Raw genomic sequence first — 20185 nt, forward strand, 5'->3', positions numbered from 1 at the left:
GTTCCCACCCCTGCCCTCACTCATATTTGATTTTTTTTACAGTCCTCCCCCCATTTAATTTTTTAAATCTTACATCACGCTTAGAGAGGCCGTCTATAAACCAAGATTTGAACTGTAAAGATAGCCATTTTAAAAGTAACTTTCTGTATTTAAACATACGTTTGCTGCACATTGAGTTCATTTACATATGGAATGAGATAGGGATCCAGCCTAATTTTTCCCCAAATCACTACACCATTTGTTTGTAACTATTTGATAGCTTTGCACCGGGTTTATTCCTCCCGACCCCCTACCTCCCACACCCCTCCCATCATTTTTACTGAGTTAATAATTGACAAATTTTAATATATTCAGTGTATACAGTGTGATGATTCAATATACATTATACACTATTTCTTGAGTAAATCCACTTGATTTGAAACTGCATTACTAAATTCCTCCCACCCAATTGAGATGTTGGATGGACAAAGAGCTGAAAAGCAGACACCTATTTTGGGGAGAGTAGGGAAGTAGACCCACCATAAGATAGTATATAAAGATATAAATTGGTAGAATACTTGGATAGGGCAGCAATGCTCAAAGTATAGAATTTTTTGATGGACCTTAATGGTTTTCTTCAGGGCATCGGTTTGGGAGAAGGACAGGGTGATCATTTGGTATTGTCTGAAAATCATTTTCAGAAACCCAAGATTAGCTCAACAAATAGTATGGGAACATTTTACACCCACTTATAACCTTGGGGCCTTGTCACCTAAACATGGGGGCCTCCTAACTTTTGATGTAGTCCAAACCCTGAACAGTGCATGTTTGCTCGAAACCGCAAATAATTCACAGGAGTCACATCTTTGCTCACATTTAATTTTTATTTTGATTTTTTTAATGCTACACAACACGATATTTATTTCATTTGTTTCATTTATTTCATTTATTTATTTCTGTTTGCTGCTATTATATTTTACTTACTTAAAGAGAGAAGGGAACATTTGTGGCCTTTTTTTCTTAATCTTAATCTATAGGCCGCCTTAAGCTTTCTAAATTTGGAATATTTAAGCAAGCTGTAGGGTAAAGGGGGTTTTGCAAAATCACTTGAGGGAAAGGAAAGGTTGCTTTGTTAATCATGCCCTATGGTGGGTGATCAACTGCGTGTACAGTTATATCTTACTTTTAATTAATTGCGCTTAAGGCCTTAATTAAATCTAGAGGTTCCCTTCTTAGAGCAGCTCATACTGACGGAGGTGCATGCGCTGGATGATGTCACGGCAGTCGTTGAACACACGGCGGATGTTCTCGGTGTCCACAGCGCAGGTGAAGTGAGGGTAGCAGTAGTGGCGCCCATCTCCACTAGCAGTGCTGATTCTCTGTGGGGACAGAGGAATGGTGGTCAGTGACCCCTCGCCAGAAACTTACCAGTAGATGTCATCCACCAAACTCTGCCCGCTAGTTATTGACATTATGTTGAAACAATCCCCAACTGAAGGGCACAAAGGCTAAGAGTCATGCTGGCTATTGGTGAAATAACATGGAGGAACTGGATGGTTTGATCCTCAGATTTAGAATAAAGTAAACAACAGTCTCTACTCACCAGAAATTCATCTCGAATGAAGTACTTGGCCCGGGTCACGCGTGGGTCCTCTCCAGGCTCGGGAGTCGCTGTAAAGAATATAAATATTTTGTTACTTAAGTAATTAGAATGAGATTCTTTTGCTCCCCCTATAGACCCCTTATAGTGTGGTGGTGGTGGTGGCTGGGGAAGTGGAGCTCCATTCTTAGAGATCATTCATTTTTAAAATCAATAGAAATCTTTAACATATGCAAAACCCTGTGGGACCAATGGGCACTAATCAACTGCAAAGCCATACGTACCATCCTCAGGAGTAGTGTAGCGAGCAAATTCTGGAAAGTAGTCCTCAATCTTCGATTTTCCAGCAAGGACTTTCTCAGCCAGCAGATCTTGCTTGTTGAGGAACAGAATCACAGAGATGGTGCGCAGCCATCTAAGAAAGAGGGAAGCGGGTTTATTGCCCAGGAAAAGAGAGTATTCTTTTTGCAAGTGGTTTGAGATGCTTGCACAAGAACTTGTACAAGATTCTTTTCTACTGACCCTGACATCAGTAGGAAGGAGATTGGGGGGGGGGGGCATCACTGCACAAACCTGTTGTTCCAGATGCTCTTGAAGAGGTTCAGAGCCTCCTGCAGGCGGTTGGTCTGGTTGTCCTCCCGAATGACCATGTTGTAGCTGCTGCTGGCAACCACGAAGATGATGGCAGTCACATCTTCAGCACAAGAAAGCAAACATAACGCATGTTAGCAGGGAAAGTGATCCTTAACAACTAGAAAAGCAAAATGTCCTTAAAGAGCAGAGAAGCCCTCGGCTTCCGTACCATTGAAGCATTGGATCCATTTGCGGCGTTCATCACGCTGGCCGCCCACGTCAAACATGCTGCAGGAGAGAAATGATACCTGGTCACTCCAAGGGCCGACACTGGTCCACCACTCTCCCTACCAGAAGGAACATCAAGATATCTTTTTTTTTTTTAAAGGGAACCATTTACTTACTGGAAGTTGACTTTGTCCACCTGGAACTTGGTCTCAAAGATTCCAGAAGTCAGGACACGGCAGCGGAGCAGATCCTAAAACAGAATCTTGGGTCAAGGGATCTCACCGAAACCAACTAACACTCATTAATAATTGCCAATCTGGAGTTGCCAATTAGTTGGGACAGAGGGCTCCAAGTCCTCTGCTTGTGAGAATGTGTGCGTACCTGGTCGCTGGGCACGTAGTCATCCTGCTTGATGACATCAATCTTGTCCAGGAAGCTGGGAGAGAAAGATGCACCAGGGTGACCACATACTCATGCCACTTTGCCCACCCACTATTCCTGCCTCTCTGCAACGATCAGCTAATGGAAATGATCACCCCACAGTTACATGGCGTTAAGTCAGTGGGAATTTTTCTTGTGTTCATTAAACTTATGATTCCAAGCTTATGCTTTAGAAAGGTTAGAGCAAAGAGAATATAAGATAAATGTACCTGGCTGAGCAGTAGTACGTCTAGGAATCAGGAACTAGGAGTGGGCTCTCCTGGCCTTGTTTTAATTTTAAAAGGCTGGTTCTGTGCAGATCAATCAGCTGACTGATTTTGTGCCATTTGATAATGACTGAGTTAAATTCAAATTGTTTGGCTTTGGTTAAAATGGCAAGTAGGATGAAAATTGGACTCTTCCTGTCATGCGGTGTTTTAAAAAATGGAAAAAAATGGCACACTTAAGAGCAGCAAGGTTTTTTTCCCTCCCAAGAGACTAATGAAAATGAGATTGTCTAAGTTACTCAGAAAGGGTATCCCTTCCTTCTACTTGTAAGAAGGGGCCGGGCCCTTACCACACTGAACAGGAAACAGACACAACGTTCCCTTCCGTTCTACTTGGTCTATGAAATAGCACAGTCCAGATATTAAACTTTAGTGTTTTCAAAAACCCTCACAGCCACCCAGGTTAGGGGCTCTTATTCAGGCTGGGAGCCTGCATAGTGGAGGGGTGGAGATCTTAGGGGCCATCCTTAACGATGAGAAAGCTTTATAGGGGAAAAGCAGTGTTTTTTACCTCCCTCTCCACAGCTATACACTGTCCCCAAAGCAAAAAGTACCTTGCTTATGTTGCCAGACTAGATAACACTGTTAGGAAAAAAAACTTTTAAAACACTGATTACTGTGTTAATGGTAAAACCAGCTTTTTTCTTTTTCCCCCTTGGGGGGAGGAGTCTGGAATTATTTTAAAGGGGGCTAATCAGAGAAGAAAAATCACAAAGAAAAGTCTATTTAAAGAAATTCTGTACCTTTTTTTTTTTTCTTCTTTCCTCCTTCCTTTTTACCAGTTTAAAGTTAGTCTGGCTTAGAGGATATACTAACTTGCCCAATCAGTCTTACATTACAGTACCAGTCCAGAAATAGCTCCCCAGCCGCCCTGGCCTCCAGCATGTTGCCATGGCAACAGAACCACAGTTCTAAAAATAGATCATCAGCACCAAATCTTGTGAGAGAGACATCTGGAGTGGGGCCAGCCAAACCCCGGCTCAACAAATAAAAACAGGCGCCTTAAGAAATGGGCAAGGTAGCAGTAGATCAACTTTTTAACATAAAGGCAGTGAAACCAGAAACACACTGGTCACTGCAGGGGCAGAGCCGCTTTCCAATCATTGGGCTGGGGAAGACATTTTATAAAATTTGAGCTGTGTTCTCTTTTTCTTAGAGTTTCCTTAAAACTTTCCATAAACTGCATATGTTGCCTTTTTCAGATAAAGTTGCAGGAGTAATTGAGTGTTGCTTTAAAAAAAAAAAAAAACTTTTAAATGGTGTGAGATTAAAAAAAAAAAGCTGGCTAAACTGTTAATTAATGAAGTGTTACACCCTACCCCCTCCCAGAGCACTCCAAACTGGAGTGGTTAAATCCTTCTAATCTTGTACCTGTACTTCTGACTTGGATCCAAACTACAAAAGGCAAACAATTCCAGGATTTCCATTTGTTTTGCATTACTATAATTAGCACTTCCAGCTTTAAGCTCAAACTTTTGAGAAAATCAGAGACTTTGTTGAAGAGGGGGTGGGGGTTGGGGGGGGTCACAGAGACTGGCCAAGATGGACTTTTTTTTTTCTCACTTTGTTGAAGAAATATACAGATTTGCTTGTATATGAAATCACAAAATAGCTGTATGTGTGATAACTGAAAATAATCAAATGCACTTCCAATGGGAAAGCAGGGCCAAGGAGAGAGAAACTGACAGGCTTCATAGCCCCTAACACAAGCTCCTGTCATGTGTAGATAACAGGAATTTGGGGCACTTGCTTTGTGTTTGCAGTTGGAGTGCTGTCACCTCTTCCTCCCTCCTGTTTATTCAAGTGGTTTTCATAAGTTCCTCAGGCGTGGGGCTCCTAAGTAATGCAATTTCAGCTTTCTGTGAGCCAGCCGGGTACCGTGTTTCTGGTTACTTAATATTTTCAATAGCAAAATTGTGTGTGTTTCAATTACTTACATAAGAGAGGCTGAAACATCACAAATATCTCTGGCCCTTCCCCCGGTCATAAAAGACAATCCAACTTAAGAATATATGATAACTGAGACCGCTGAGTACATCTGTGCAACATCAGCAAACAAACGATACCTTTAAAATATCTTTTATGGCTCTGAACATCACATATTTGCTATATTATGTACAGGATAAGCAAGGTCGTAAACTATTTAAAAAGCAACTTTCCAGCTGTGTTTATCACATCCACTGGAAGAGAGCCCATGAAGGGACACAGCAAGGACCCCATGGGGGGAGCATCCTCGAATTAAGCCCAGTGTGAATGAATCAATAAGGATAGGAGATGGAATTCAACACAATACCCAACTCTAGATGAACTAGACATATTGGACTCTAGCAGCTACTACAGTCACTTACCTGATAGTAGAAATACTGGACTGGCCACGAAGGAGGGGGGAGGCATATTTTTGCCACACTGTTCCTCTTTGTCATGTTTTAAATTATAGCAATAAAATACAATACTTCTACCTTATCCAAAGTGTGAAAGCTGTCCTATCTCCCCACATGCTTGGAGGTCAATTCAATTAATTACTTCAAGGTAATTAATTATGAACATCACTTTACTGCAGGTAATTATCATTTTGCTCTACCAGGCATTACCTGTTTGTATAAAAATAATGTCACTGCACTAAAAAGTACAATTAAGGGCTTTATAAAACCAGTGAGTTGGACTACAACTTTCAAACTGCAGGCTGGCTTCTCTGAAAAGAAGTAACTTAAACAGTGTGAGTTGTGGTTTTTAGGATGTTCTCCATGCGCTCGTGTTTGTGTGTGTGCGCGTGCACGCTGATGCGGAGACAGTGCACTTACTACTGGGCGCAGTCAATCAGCTGGTACTCATTGGAGCGCTCATAGCAGGCACGCACCCCTTCATCCTCCCAGAGAGCCTTGGCATGCTCATAGAATTCCTGGAAGTGAGCAAAGAGAGGGAATGTTTAGACACAGGGGCTGCTCCCAGTCAGTGAGACCAGCGTTCACCCTGCCACCAACCCTGGGTGCAGTTATTCCGTTTCGAGGCAAGCTAAGGAGTCAGCGTTCATAAAGAACTTCAGCGTGCTACACGTATTTGGAAACTGACACCAGCTGATCTCTTTCTGTGAATTACTGGTCTTGGGTAGTTTTCATTCTGTACTTTTTTGGGAATGGGATGAAGGGCCAAACTGAACTACTGAATAAGTTTCTTTCCTCACCCAATTGCTTACCTAGGAGGAATACAAGCTAATTAGGAGACTTTGCCAATAAATGATTTGATGTCATGGAGGTAAGACATCTCATTTATGAAGATGTGATGAGACCACAATTTTCCTTCCAGGAAAATGTGAATTTTAGCAAAAAATATTATAATTGGGAGCTATTGGCAAATCTGACCTTGTCAGTCAATGCCTATCAATCAAAGGAGCAAATGACCTCTGCCTAGTTTTAAACTGCAATAGGTCACGGTTCATATGTCATTTGACGTAAAAACATTTTTAATTATATGGGGCAATCTCCCCTTACAAGGGAAGGAGAGGTTTTTCTGCAATGTGAATGCAGCAAGAAAAGGGTCAAAAGCTAAACGGGAGGACCCTTAAGAGTCACCATCCTGGTGCATTTTCTCCTATTAGAGCTACAGAATCACAGAAGAGTCTGTGTTGGGTATTATGTAGGCTGTGTTTACTGCTGGACTCTTCTTTTATTTCTTCCTATTTAAGAAAATTTACCTAGCCATACTTATTAATACTGCTTCCTGGATAGGAGAAGTTTGCAGCCAAACACATTTAAAATATACAAACACAAATTCCCACGAAATCCTGACAAAAGGCAACAATAAGTCATTGTTTTTGCTGTAGACAAGTCTTTTCCTTCTGGACCTTATAAACTTGCCCATCTTTCCACCGTATTTCCTGTTCCCCTCTTATAAACTATTCTTCTCTCACTAAGGGTCAAAACATATATATATATATATGCTTAGGGCATGGGCAGTTCTCTGTTCCCTAAAAATAGTTCTTTACAGAGCCAACAAATCTGTGCAAAAAGTGTCCTGCACGTCAGCCAGGGAACAGAGAAGACAATCCCTGTGTTATGACATTTAGGTGAGGGCCTTTTGTAATTTTTTTTAAATTAATGAGAAAAGACCTCATTTAGCCAAAGGCAAGAACTGATTTTAGAAAAAAAATTAACAAAAGTTAAATGGCAAGTTGTTTAAAATGAGAATATCTCCCATTTATAAAACTCAGCGCTGGCACTTCATTCCTCATTCCTTGGTATCTCAGAATAGTTTCAATCGCCAGACGATTCGCATTTCTGTGCCATACTCAGCATACAGTACTTTGTCACAAGATGTGTATACGGGACTAATTAAGGCTGCCACAACTCATGACTTTTTCTTCTGTGAAAATTTACAGTCCAATCCAGTGGGAATTGCAGTATTGACCTGGGATGTTTACTTGTGGAGAGAAGTGAGTCAAGACTGACAAGGGTTGACATAACTTTGCTCCTCCGATTTGACTAAAGCCCTAATGATTACTGCTAGCTGTTGCTGTCATTCAAAGAATAAGGATTCTTAATGGGTTAACTATTTCCTAACAGTGTCAAAGAACTGGGTTTTGTGGCAGAGTAGGGGGAGGGGGGCCCCTGGTGGTGTGGGGAGGGGGTGCAGGCTTGGCTTACGGGAGGGAAATCAAAGTCCGGCACGTTCATCACGCTCAGAATGTAATCCACTCTGAACTGGTTCTCTGGGTTGGCCAGCTCCACAGGGGGCACCAGGTTGCTCATGGCGGCCACGATGGTCTGAAAATGATGGAGCAAAGGTCAGGGGGAGAGCACTGTCTGAAAGGGAGGCTAAAAGAAATGACAGAAAAGGACCAGGCACGTACTTCAATGGCCTCTTTCAGGTTGTTTTTGATGTCCTGCACTTTGGTGGCCTTCTCACTACAGTGGGATTGAAAAGAAAAAAAAAAAATCATATTGCATCACGTTGACTCAGTGTCGTTTCAATCACGACTTTCCAACTAAAATAGTATTCTGTTCTTGAAGGAGTGGTGGGTTCAGATCTGTGCTTAGGTTGGAGGTTCCTGAATAATGGTGGTTTCAAATGATAACCATCCATTGTGTCCTGAGGACACGCCCAAGTAGGGCAGAATCCCAAGCATCTAGATAAGGATTGTGGCTACTGTACCAGAAGTGTGGGGACTGGTTATTTACTATTCAGAGGGGCTTCCACCCTCTTGTGGCCCCCACTGCATACCAGCACTTCCTAAAAGTTCCTACTGGCCTTTATTAGCATCCCTACTGAGGGTTCAGTTGCTCAGTTGTGACTCTTTGCGACCCCATGGACTGCAGCATGCCAGGCATCCCTGTCCCGAAGCTTTTGGTGGGGGCGGTAAAGTGTTATTGTAGGGTTAGGGAGGTGCGGAAAGGTCATGGTGTGCCTTGGGGCTTCTTCAGTCACTGGATTAGCATAGGGATCAGCAGTGAATGAAATGTAGGTGGTAGTGTTAATTACAGACTTAAGGGCCCTATTTTTATTTATTGGAATAGTCACTGTGTGTCCCTCGATGTGGCCAGCAGCAGTGGACAATATTTCTACTTGATGATGTTCATATACATTGATCCCTCGATGTGAATACAGTAAAATGGAATTCTGCCACCCCTCCCTGTAAGTCTTTTAAGATCTGCGAGGGGAAGGGGAGGGAGGCGGTGTGGCCTATGCCCCACAGTTAAGTAGATGTTAGTGCCTTCATCACTTTTTAATTGATTTTAACTTGCACACCTGGCAGGGCAGGTGTGGTCTGTGTGGAACCAGCTACTTTCAGGGTCCCTGGGGCCACAGGTAAAGGCCCTTTGACTCTGGGGAACCCTGACATTGTGCTTGTCCCCGTGTCTTCAGACACTGTCCATCATCAAACACAGCCAAGATTCTTTGGGGCTGTGCTCTTGCCACAGTATTGCCCAGAGTGGGTCACCTGTGGGCTAGGGGATTGGACCACACCCACGACACACCTACTGAGTATCAGGTCCTGGGAGGTGACAGTAGTGTCACAAAGATGGAAGGTGCTGTCCTCAGGGGAGGGGCAGAGGGTCCCGGTGACAGAGGCAGGAGGGGGACAGGGCTTATATTTTTCTTGCTGGGGATTTTTAAAATAAATCTCTGGACTCCAGTTGTTGATGTATTCACGGGGTTAATTCACCTACAGTACTGGGATGGAGGTAGAAATTAAACACGTAGCCCTTCAGCAGGGGCAGGACACGACAGGACATTAGCGTAGAGGACAAGCGGGGAGGGGATGTTAACAGCAAGAGCAGCCTAGCCGGGAGGTCAGTGTGACGTGGGGAGGGGGAGGCAGCTCCAGGGCCGGGGGTGGGGTGGGTTGTGTGGCCCTGTGATCGCCTGCAGAGCCCCGCCCTCCGGAGAACTTGGCCTTTCACCCTTTCAAAATAAGCCTTTTGCATATTCCTTTGAGCGGTGGGCCCTTGTTTTCCGAGTGATCTCATTTCTTCCTTTCCCCAGGGTGCAACTGGCCTCCGAGACCCTGCCCGTCTCGTATCTGAATGGGGGGAGCTAGTTGGAGGTACTGCCCTCATCAGGGGCTGAAGAGGTGTATGCTTTGCGGGTGCAGGGCTACAGATGGTACCAGGAACCCCCTCATGGCTTTTAATAAAAGTGCTGCAAGGCGGGAGAACTCCAGGAGAGCTGTGCTGCCAACCAGAAGTGGGGGATTTGTGCCCCAAACCCCTGACTCTTAATGCAACCAGCATCGATATAAAGGGATCTCATCCTGACCCCCTCTGTGAGTTTGTGAGTTTCTGAAATTCCCAATCGTGTCCCGACTTGGCGCTACGGCCTAAATCAGGTATTTAGATGTTGTAGTTTTAAACGGTCATGTTTGTTCCCAAATTGCACACAGAAATTCAAAGTTAAAACCCCACAAGATAGTCTCATTCCCATTCATTAGAAAGAAGCTCCATTTCCATGGTAATGAGCGCCTTGGAGCTTTGGTTTTAAGGTCCCACAATAGTTAAAATCATGTATGTCTGGGTATTAATGCCCAAATGAGCCCAAAGCAAGAGAAGTTATTTCCAGAAACCTGGTTCTTTCATTCAGGTTGATATTTTGGTCTTAGTAGTAGTATGGTAATTGGAAAACTTCCAGTCTTAAATACGGATATTCTGAGAATGTGCTCAGTATTCATCTACGTATGTGAATAGGTGTGGGAGTATATCAAGTATAAAACAGCTAAAATAGAAATCTGAAATCTAATTCGGGTGTGTAATACTAAAACAAAAATTCCTCCATTGAAGCAATTACTATGTAGATGGAGATATTATACTGGGGGTTGGCAGGTTTATCATAATTTTTACTATCACTTAATGAATTTAACATTGATTGTGACAGCCTCTGATAAAGTTCCTCATATGTTTTTGAAGTAATGAAAACCAAAATGTATATCAACTACATACAGAATTCGGATGGATGAAAAGTGGGGGCTGGAAGTACTGTTTGCATTTTGTAACCCCCCCGCCTCCCCGCTACCCGCAACATATATAAAGCCTGAGATCACGGCTGCTTTATATGCTGGGTTCAAATTTTAAGAGATGGCCAACCCCTCCTCCAAGTGTTAGGGGAAGGCTATGTTGTATACTGACTTCTATACCTTTTTATCTTTATGCTTTTTTTTTCTTCTTTTTTTTGGTGGGCAGACAGACGAAAGAAGAAAGACAGAAGACAGACGCAAGATACAGGGATTGCTGAGACATGCAGAGAATTTTTATTTATCACATTTGTTAATACTTAAGTTTTAACTTGTAGAACAGAGTCACAGATAGAAGAGCAGGCTGTTAGTAGGTATTAGTAGGGTTCAGTCAGGGATCTAGCATAGCATCTAGGAAGTATACAGGTGGTGGTTCAATAGGGAGGTGGTTCAATAGAGAGGGGTCATAGCTCTCAAATGCCAACTTTTGGTACAGTAAGCTGTCAATCACTGTTTATGTAGATGCTTTGGGTGGTTGATACACTACATATTTGTCAATTAGGGATTACTTTTTTTTTTTTTTTTAATTTTTTTTCAGTTATCTTTAGAGGTTAGGTGTTGGGGCCCCATCCCCCCACCCCCCCCACAACAGAATAGTATTCTTATTAGAAGTTCCTAAGACGGGCAATTCCAGCATGCAAAGTGTGATAGGACATAGCCGGGAAGATGAGAAATTGAAGCCATCATCTAGGGGTTATATAGTCTAAAAAAAACAGATGAACAAACATGTGTCAGTTACTTGGTCCCGACCCCCATCTCCTTTGCCCCTCCCCTCCCAAGCCACAGAAGCTATTTTTGAGGTGCCCTAGGCTAGGTCAGTTGGCTCTGCATGTTCTCAGGACAAAGACCTGCTCCCTCACTGCATGCTGAATACGCAGAGCAGTGCTTGGAGAGGGTTACCTGGCATGCGTATATGTACATGTGCATGAGTGTGATGGGCAGTGCGGATGCAGGAAGTGAAGGAAAAAAAATAATTTGATAATGAATGGAAAAAGATGGAGGCCATCATTAATTTCCTATCCACTGGATAAAATGACAATTTTAAAAAGACCAGAGACTTTTCGAGATCATTCTCAATAATGACCTCCCTCCTCCTCAAGGTGCCAAGCATTTATCTCCCGCCGCCCAATTAAGGACGGTGCAGCACCACGTATTTTAATAGAGATAAAAAGATTTTTTTTTTCCCCCAAAGAGGTCTGAAATTTTAACATCAGACCAGCTACAGGGTAGACAGAATTTAGTAGTTTTAAAAACAAGTAGCCAGTTTTTAAAACAAATAGGCAATTCAAATGGAGAGCTGGGGGTGGGGGATAGAAACCGTCTATGTTTGAAATCCTAAATTGACCGTCTTAATGCTGAACTCTACAGCTTTCCCCCAGCTGAATCTAACTATACCTTAAGGATGGCAAAAAAAAAAAAAATTGTTTTGCACTTCACTTGCTCTGAAATGACAAGAAATTGTGTTGTCTGCAAATGTATATACCAAGATGGCTGATGGCCTTAAATGATTTTGGTTTTCTTCCCGGGTCTCTGTGTCCTATTTCCCAGTATGAGCTCTGTGTGTGTCAGGTGTGTGTGTGTTAAAAGTTTTTCTGTTTTTGAATGTTCCTACCCATCGCTGTTGCTCCTTGCAGCCTGCGGGTCCTCTTCGCCGCCCCTTTTAAAGAGAGATTGAAAGCTCACCTAATCTGCAAGGCACCGCAATTTCACAAAAATCCCACACAGCCTCCCTACATTCCTAAACAAACGGCCGCCATCCTCCGCCATCCTCCCGTTCATTCTTAGGTCGCCTTCCTGGCTAAATTGGCACGTCTACTGAGACTGCAGGCCATGGAGGGAAGAATTCCACACCTTCACTGCAGCATTAGCAGAACCCTCTGGAGACTTCCGTCAGGTACAGGAGGGACGGATAATTATTTTCTTGTGCTTTCACTAAATGTACATGCATCAGGGAGCTAACGCAGTGATTTATCTCACAGTTCTTTGGAGAATATAGCAGCGTGTAAGGCCCCTGATGGTTCCAGACCTCAGTCGCCGTGTTGTACTGAATACACATAGGTCCATGATTTTTGGCCCGTGACTTTCTGGTGCATTATTAATTTCCTCCCTTCTTGGACTTGGGCAGCTACCTATGTTTTTATTTCTATGTAACTGTTCCCCACAAATTGTCATCAATTAAAAGTGTGCCTGGACTGTGAGGCACACAGCAAAAAAAAAAGATTAAAAGAATAAAACCCACTACCACCAAGCCCCTCCCTCCCCAAACCCAATCTTCGTGATTGGCAGGAACTCCTCCTTAAAGGTGGGAGGGACAGGATGGCTTAAGCTGTCTACCAGGTCTTGTAATTGATTAGCTTATTAGCTCATCCAGTGTTAATGGCACTCCCCCCACCCCCAAATGTAAGGAAGACAGTTAGCTAGCGTTGAGTTAGGAAAATCCGCATTTGACCTCTGTATTTGTGAAGGTCAGATTAATATGCCACGGTTACTCTGCAGAGGTACTTGGCACAGCAGTCTGCGGACAGTTAAGGCAAATGTAATAGCTCAGCCCAGCCCTGACAAAGCGCACGTTTACGGAGCAAGGAGGCAGAGACCCTGAGCCACTACACAGAATCCCCTTGGGTGGACGGATGTCCTCACTTGGCAGGGAATTCCTAGTGGAGAAGGAAACCGCCTTTGTTGCAATACCGCAGCGAGGAAAAAGAAAAAAGGAGGCTCATTTGTATGAGATAAAAATAAGGTTTCTAGGCTCACATAAAGAATTCCCCTGTATGTCACTTTCACAGGCTAAATTTAACATCCTCAGAGATTACCTATGGTTGCCTCTACAAACAGGCAAACTGGGAATGTCTCTTCCTCTTTCGGGGGGGGGGGGGGGGGGAAAAAAAACCCAACAACCCAGAAAAGAGAAGTGCTGGTTTAAATGCCTCGTCTGCTTTACAGACAGGTTCACTTAGGGGGGAGAAACTTTTCTCTAAAAATTAAAAAATTTTACGGCAATCCACAGAGTAATAAAACTTTAAGTGAATTATTTCAAGGATGTCCTATCTTCTATTGGACCTGAGCTAAGGTAAACAGTGGCTCTGCATCCTTTTAAAAATGCAGGCCACATCCAGTTTTAATCAAAATATTTATCTAGAGGGGACATGGTCAAATTATTTTTGCTTAACAAGCCTCCTGAAGCAGCACTCCCCGGAAAGTTGCTGGGGGGAAAATTATGCAAGGTTTTTCTTTAAATTACAAAATCACAGCAAAAAGCCTATTTCAGGCTTTTTAATTGACAGACAGCAGTCTTTGGTGGCAAGGCTTTACTGTAGGTGTGTCAAATTAAGAATTTCAGAATTGATTTGTGACATGTGAAGGTGACTTAATCAACATGTACTTGCATACTATTAACTCATCGGGAGAGCCATTCATAAAACTGGTAAAAGAGCTCATCCCTCTGAATTTTAAACTTAGAAAGCATCCTAAACTAAACGTCCATTTGTATGGATGATGTCATCCTGTTCTCTACCTTCCCCCTCCATGATTATTTGGTCTAAGAAATTCTAGAATTTTCCATAAAGAGCTGCCTCCTGCAGTTCTTTTACTTCTAATAGGTGATAAAATTCATCTGTTTCCCCCTGTGTAGTGCACAGTAGGAGACAGTAACTGGTCTTTATTAGTTCGTTGGAGGGAAGGGTTGGTGCATAACTGAATTAAAACTATGCCCCTGACTCAGCCTCCCCTTTGGAAACTAAAGGGGAATGCAATTTTAAATTGAACCCAGGTTTAAGAAAAGGAATAGGACTGCTAACCAACTAGTTAACTGCAAACTAGTGCCTGCAAGTGTTTGTCAGGTTGACGACCCTTACCAGCCCTCCCACCCCCGTGAAAGTAGAGGTGGGTCTGGGGAAACCTCTGCCGCTTATTTGCATTCTTCTCCTATAGTTTACATGTTCATATATGCACTCTCTTCATCTTTATTCTCACTGCGGTATTGTCACATTGTCCTAAAGCAAGATGCCTTGAAGGACTTTTCAAAGGCAAAAGTGCTCCTAGGTCTGGCCAAAAGTACCTAACTCCCAGCCTTTCTATCATTTAAATATCTTTTTCTTTCCTTTAGGCAAGATCATCGATTTTTAAAAAGGGAAATGATGATTTGCCCATGATAATTCCACAGTGGGGGGCGGGATGAAGAATTACTAACAAGGGCTGACTCTTCCCACTTTGTTTTATGTGAGATTATTATTGAAACAATGTTTCCCTAATAGTTTAAAACATCCTGCACTGGTGCATTGCGCTGAAATGTGCTGGGGGTGGGGACCAGCTCTGCAGTGGTCAGCGTGGCCAGGCAAAGGGATGGCCAGGGCCGGTGTTAGCCACGTTGGAGACCCACTGCACCAAAACCTACCGCAGACCTGTCACAGGGCCAACGCAGGGGCTTTATAACTATTACTGTTTGTTGCTGCACCAAAGAGTAAAAAAGGAGGAAAAGAGCCCCTAAAGAGCTCTTTCCTAATATGTAGGCTGAAAAAATTAAGCGGACATTGGCTGCCCAGCCCCTAAAAGCTACCTAAACTTCCTAAAGGTTAGTATAAAATGTGATACTCTGATCGTGCCCTTGGTAAAGATTTGACACTTACTCTCCATTAAACCCATTAACATGCAGGATCCTCATTTGCTTCACAATGGTGCTTTTACCAGATTCTCCAGCACCTAGAAAATGAAAGTAAGTCTCAGGTTAAGAAAGAGGCATTTTACACACTTTGGGCAGGGAGGAGAGAGAGGGAGAGAGAGAGAGAGAGACACTACTGCTGTTTTCTCCATAGAAGCAACACGCAAAACACAAGCAAAATAAGAGACGTGTAAATTTCCTTGACATTTCGACGCAGAAAAAATGAAATAAACATCCAACTTTGTGTGTACCTGCAGTATTTCACCATCAGAACAACAAACAAGAATTAAAGGTTTTGGTTTGTTTAGGTGTTTTCTTTTAGTTGTTTTAAAATTTGTGGGGTGGGCACACAAAGAATGATGCAATTTTGTCATGGTGGGGGGAGGTAGGAAAATTACAGTTATAACTATGAAACTGGATCTCTGAACTATGAGCATTCACTGGTAAAAATGTACACCTTAATGTATATGGGCACATAATTCATTGTTTGTCAGCTGTTTCATGGTTAAAATACCTCAGGGTTCACAGACAATGCCTAGACCCCTAAGGCGCCCCCAGATCTAAACTGACGCAGCAACTCTCCAACATTTTCTCAAAGTGGCTGTTTTGTCTGCAGGGTTCTTGTCCCCTGGGCTACTTAAAAATCACCCCCTTAGCCCCACAATATGCCATTTGATCCACTTCTCCACACTCCTCCCCCCTTTTACTGCAAACTTTATTTTTCTATGGTAAACTCTCTGGATATAATAACCATTTGGGGGTGGGGGGGGAGGTGAAAGACCATCGATTTGCTGTCTTCTTGAAAAATATTTAAATATAGTGCTTGAAACCCTATTAATAACATGTTAAAAAGGACAAGACTTTAATCATAAGGGGAATATTCCTGAAAACGACGGAATTTTCAATGATTCCAAGCCCTTCACGACTAACAGAGCTAGAAAAAGGGCGTATGCCCCGTTTGAAATCACCTTAAATTTGTAAAAACATGTATTTTATGGAAAAAAAAACAGTTCCACCAAGCTAGGAGGAGGATTGCTAGTTTCTCGGCCTCCGTAAACGGATACTCTGTCCAACAAATAATCCTGAATGGACAATTTTTGTCCCCCTCCCACACAAACCTATGTGGTTTTGTAGCCCCTCTTCACTTTTTATTGGTTTTACTGCCCAGAGAGCAAAGCATTCCTCCTCCTTTTGCCTTTTCACAAGGCTGTAATCAATATCTGTAAAAAGTTAAAATTAGTTTCCACAGAAACATTGATTTCAAAGCAAACATTCTATCTTAATGAGCCTAACTCTCACAAATTAAAATATTAATAGTACTATTGAAGAGAATACATAATATTAATCAGAATCTCCAATATTCTTATTTCGTGTTAAAATTCGTAGCACCTCTCTTTTACATGCAGAGGTCTGTGCCTCAGTTTCCACATTTAGGAAATCAGAGAAACTGAAAAACTACTGCAAGATCTTTTGTGGCCCTGTAATTCAAATTTTATTCCATTAAATTAAAAAAGAGGATCCTCTTTTTTTAAAAAGGGCATCATGATGTTTATTCTTTTTTTGGGTAAGGGGCATCACTCAGTGAGAATCACCATTTAAAGATGTAAAACGCATAGCACTGACCCCGGCTGCAGAGCCCCATGCCAGAGGCTTTTTATGATAATGGGACTAGGACCCCTGGGGCAGGTTAGCCTAGTGATGCCAGGTGCATTCAGAGTTAACAGTCTCAAATTAAGGGGAGACTATGATCACTGTGCAAAGGTGTCAGAAATTTAAGGTACCATTTGCATCACACTTGTTTTAAATTATTCAGATAGCAAGAGTGTTCCTAGGAAAGATTCTAGACTTTTCTAGGCTTATACTTTGAAATCAAATTATACGCAATTAATATTCACACACCATAATTCCACCTTTAGAAGTTTTTGACAACAGCTCAACATATGTACCATTTAATTACTGTAATTGCAAATGCATAAACACCAAAGAGACTTATTTTCACTTAATAATTTTCTGCTTTACATATATCTGGACCCAGGAGAACAAAGACATGACCCGTCCCCCAAAAGCAAAGGAGACGCCACCACAACGGAAAAACAGCCCTTTACATTTTATTCTTTTTAATCAAGCTCTTTTGTTGATATGTGACCCTGAACTAGGTCTTAACCTAGCAAATTCACTCAGATAGCCAAATTAGTGAGGAAATGGAAAACTTCCATACTAATTAATGCTTGTGTAATTCTTCTGGTCATTTCAACAATTTCTTTTATGCTTCTTTTATTTATTTTTCAAATCAGCACCTTTAAGAAAAATGGGGGAAAGGCCATCTCCTTAGAGTTAACAGCCCCCCCCCCACGCCTTTTTTTTTCTTTTTTTTGCCAAAGAGGAAAAACCGCAATCAAAAGAGAAAACCCAAAACCAAACAACCAAATGGCACTTGACAAACAACTAATTCATGTATTCTCCTCTCCTTCCACCTGGAAAAAAAGTCTTTTCCTTCAAGTGCGCTGGATTCTCACCCCCCGCCCCACCTTGAAAAGGACAAAAAAAAAAAAAAACCACGCCATTTCCAGACCAAGAAGCCATTTACAGACAAATGTCATTTTCCAGTTTTGATTTGTGCATGTCTTTTTTTTTTTTCCTTTTTTCACAAAGCGCTCTCAATGTGGCCGACTAACAGGAAAATGTGTGTGTGCTAATGGTTTTTTTTTGGGGGGGCGCTGCTGCGAGGGGGGTGGGCGGCAGCTGCTACAATTAATTCTCTTCTGTGCTTTTCAAAAAGCCTGCATATCTGGAAGGGGAAAAAAAGGTCATACTGTAAAATGACGTGTCATTTGGCTTCACTGGGCACTTCAGCGTACTAACTCCATTTTTTTTTTTTCGGCCTTATTTTATTCGATTCTCCTTCGCTTCCTTCCACGGCCCGGCCCGGCCCGGGACACGTCTGCTCCGCGCACACAGGGTGTCCTGCCCCAAACGCACCAAGTCGCGCCCAGCGGCCGCCGCGCAGCCTCCTCCCGCCCCCCGCCCCCCCTCGGCTCCGGCGCCACGACTCGCCCGCGCCCCCTCCCCCTCGCTGCACCACCTTTACCACCCGGAGCCCTTCCGAGGGGCTGATGTCACCCGCCCCCCCCCACTCTCCGCGGCCACTTCCCCAGCCGAACCTCCCCTCGACGAGGCCCCCTCCACCACCGCGGCGTCCCCCCGCCTCTCCCCTGCTGGCTGGCTTTTTCCCTGTCCCTCTCCCGACAAATCACACACCCCACGGAGGCGGGTCCCCCTCCCGTGGCCCGCCACCCCGTTTCCTGTCCCCGAAACCCTCTTTTTGTCGCAGTCTCCCGAGCCCTGTGGGACTCCCCCTCCCCCTCCCCAACACGCACCCGAAGCCCCGGCGCCGTGTAGGCCTCGCGGGGAGAGAGAGAGAGAGAGGGGAGGGCGCGGGGAGGACGGGAGAGGGACCGGGAGCGGGCGGCCAGGGCAGGGAGCCCCGCGCCCGCGTCGCCACGGCCCCCAGCCCCATTTCAGGCCCCCGCCCGGCCGAATGGCGCCCCGGGGTCCCCCTTCCGGCCTCGCCCCCCGGAGGCTGAGCCCGCGGGCGGACGGCGGGCTCGGGAGCGCGCACCCGGGGCGAGGGGCGGGCTCGGCGCGCGCGGCCTGCGGGGCGCCCCGAGGGGCCCCTCCGGGCCGGGCCGGGCCGGGCCGGGGCCGGCGCCCCCCGCCCCGCCCTTACCCAGCAGCAGCAGACGGTGCGTGGCCCGGTAGACCTGCTTGTCCTTCTGCAGCTGCTTCTCGATCTTCTTGTTGGCCTCGCGCTGCGCCTTCTCCTCGTTGCGCTGGTCCTCGGTCTTGCTGTTTCCGAGACAGCCCATGGCGGCGGCGGCGGCGGGGCCGGGCGCGGGCGGCCTCACGCGGGCCGAGAGGGCCGGGGCAGCGCCGGGCGGGCGGGCCGGGCGCGGACTCGGCTCCTCGGGGAGGAGCGCGCGGGGAGGGCGGTGTCGCTGTGCCCGAGCGGAACGCGCGGCTCCCAGCCCCTCGAGCCTGAGCCCAGGGGTCTGATGGCCGCCGCGGAGCGAGGCGGACCTGAGACGGAGCTGCGGGCGCTGCTGCCGCCGCTGCCGCCGCCGCCGCTCTTATTGCCTCGGCCGGAGCCCCGCCGCCGCCCCGACCCAGAGCTCCGCGGCGGGCGGGGGGAGGCGGGGGGAGGCGGAGGCGGCGGCGGCGAGGGGGGTGGAAGGAGGAGGAGGAGGAGGGATGAGGAGCGGCCGCGGCGGCGGGGAGGGCGGGAGCTGGCGGAGGGAGGCGCCCCCCCCCCCGGGTACCCGGGGAGGGGGGTCCCTCCGCCCGCGTCCGGCCCGGGACGGGACGGGCCCGGGAGACGCCCCCTCGCCCCCCCCCTGGCTTGGGCCCCAAGTGGGGCCGGTCCCCGGGGGGGGGCGAGGGGGCGTCTCCGAGCCGGTGACGACCCCTCGCACGACGCCAACGCTCCACCCCCCGGGCCGCGTCGCCCTGCGGCCCCCAAGGCCGAGCGCCCCCCTCCCCTCCCGCCGGCGCCGCCGAGGGGCCGGGGTGGGCGGAAGGGGAGGGAGTGCGAGCCAGAGCCCGGACTTAGGAAAATTTTCGAAAAGAAGTGAGAGACATAGAGAGAGCTAGAGAGCAGGGAAGTGTGGAAAAAGCGAGGCGAGCACGAACCAAAGGACAGAGCAACCGAAAAGGAAAATGTGTCCAAACACACATACACAAATACTCAATAAAACTCCACACTACACAGCGATGGTGGTGTCTGGGGGTGGGGGCGAGGGTCTGACTTAGATGAGCCGTTCCTCGCGCCCCCGGCGACGGGCGCCAGGGCCGGACCCAAAGGCACCCGAGGCCCCGGAGTGCCCTCGTCTTCTGCGCTTGGCCGGGCCGCCCACGAAGGAGAAGAAGGCGCAGCCCAGGAACAT

The 20185-nt window shown here is 45.7% G+C and overlaps 2 protein-coding genes across 8 annotated transcripts in view; both read right to left on the reverse strand.

The window, feature by feature from the left end:
• LOC102188874 (guanine nucleotide-binding protein G(s) subunit alpha isoforms short) overlaps positions 845-20185 on the reverse strand; it is a 66935-nt gene continuing 47594 nt past the window's right edge. For 2 of the 6 annotated variants that reach the window (XM_018057616.1, XM_018057617.1), the window contains exons 2-13: positions 15214-15286; positions 12201-12245; positions 7934-7988; positions 7728-7847; positions 5889-5986; positions 2762-2816; positions 2557-2630; positions 2382-2440; positions 2153-2273; positions 1864-1994; positions 1583-1650; positions 845-1358 (exon numbers count right to left, since the gene is read on the reverse strand). In XM_018057616.1, coding sequence (XP_017913105.1) covers positions 1212-1358; positions 1583-1650; positions 1864-1994; positions 2153-2273; positions 2382-2440; positions 2557-2630; positions 2762-2816; positions 5889-5986; positions 7728-7847; positions 7934-7988; positions 12201-12245; positions 15214-15286 — 1046 coding nt within the window. In that variant the 3' untranslated portion in view covers positions 845-1211. Of the gene's footprint in view, positions 1359-1582; positions 1651-1863; positions 1995-2152; positions 2274-2381; positions 2441-2556; positions 2631-2761; positions 2817-5888; positions 5987-7727; positions 7848-7933; positions 7992-12200; positions 12246-15213; positions 15287-18972; positions 19504-20185 lie in introns of those variants that run through there. The other 4 variants (XM_018057612.1, XM_018057611.1, XM_018057614.1 and 1 more) reach the window with 4 other exon arrangements.
• LOC108633189 (neuroendocrine secretory protein 55) overlaps positions 10795-20185 on the reverse strand; it is a 56623-nt gene continuing 47232 nt past the window's right edge. The window contains exons 2-4 of one of the 2 annotated variants that reach the window (XM_013968728.2): positions 15214-15286; positions 12201-12245; positions 10795-11291 (exon numbers count right to left, since the gene is read on the reverse strand). The gene's annotated coding sequence lies outside the window, so the exon portion shown is untranslated. The remainder of the gene's footprint in view (positions 11292-12200; positions 12246-15213; positions 15287-20185) is intronic. The other variant, XM_018057618.1, reaches the window with a different exon arrangement.

The sequence above is a fragment of the Capra hircus genome, chromosome 13 (genome assembly GCF_001704415.2).
Source record: "Capra hircus breed San Clemente chromosome 13, ASM170441v1, whole genome shotgun sequence".
In the NCBI taxonomy this organism is placed as follows: domain Eukaryota; kingdom Metazoa; phylum Chordata; class Mammalia; order Artiodactyla; family Bovidae; genus Capra; species Capra hircus.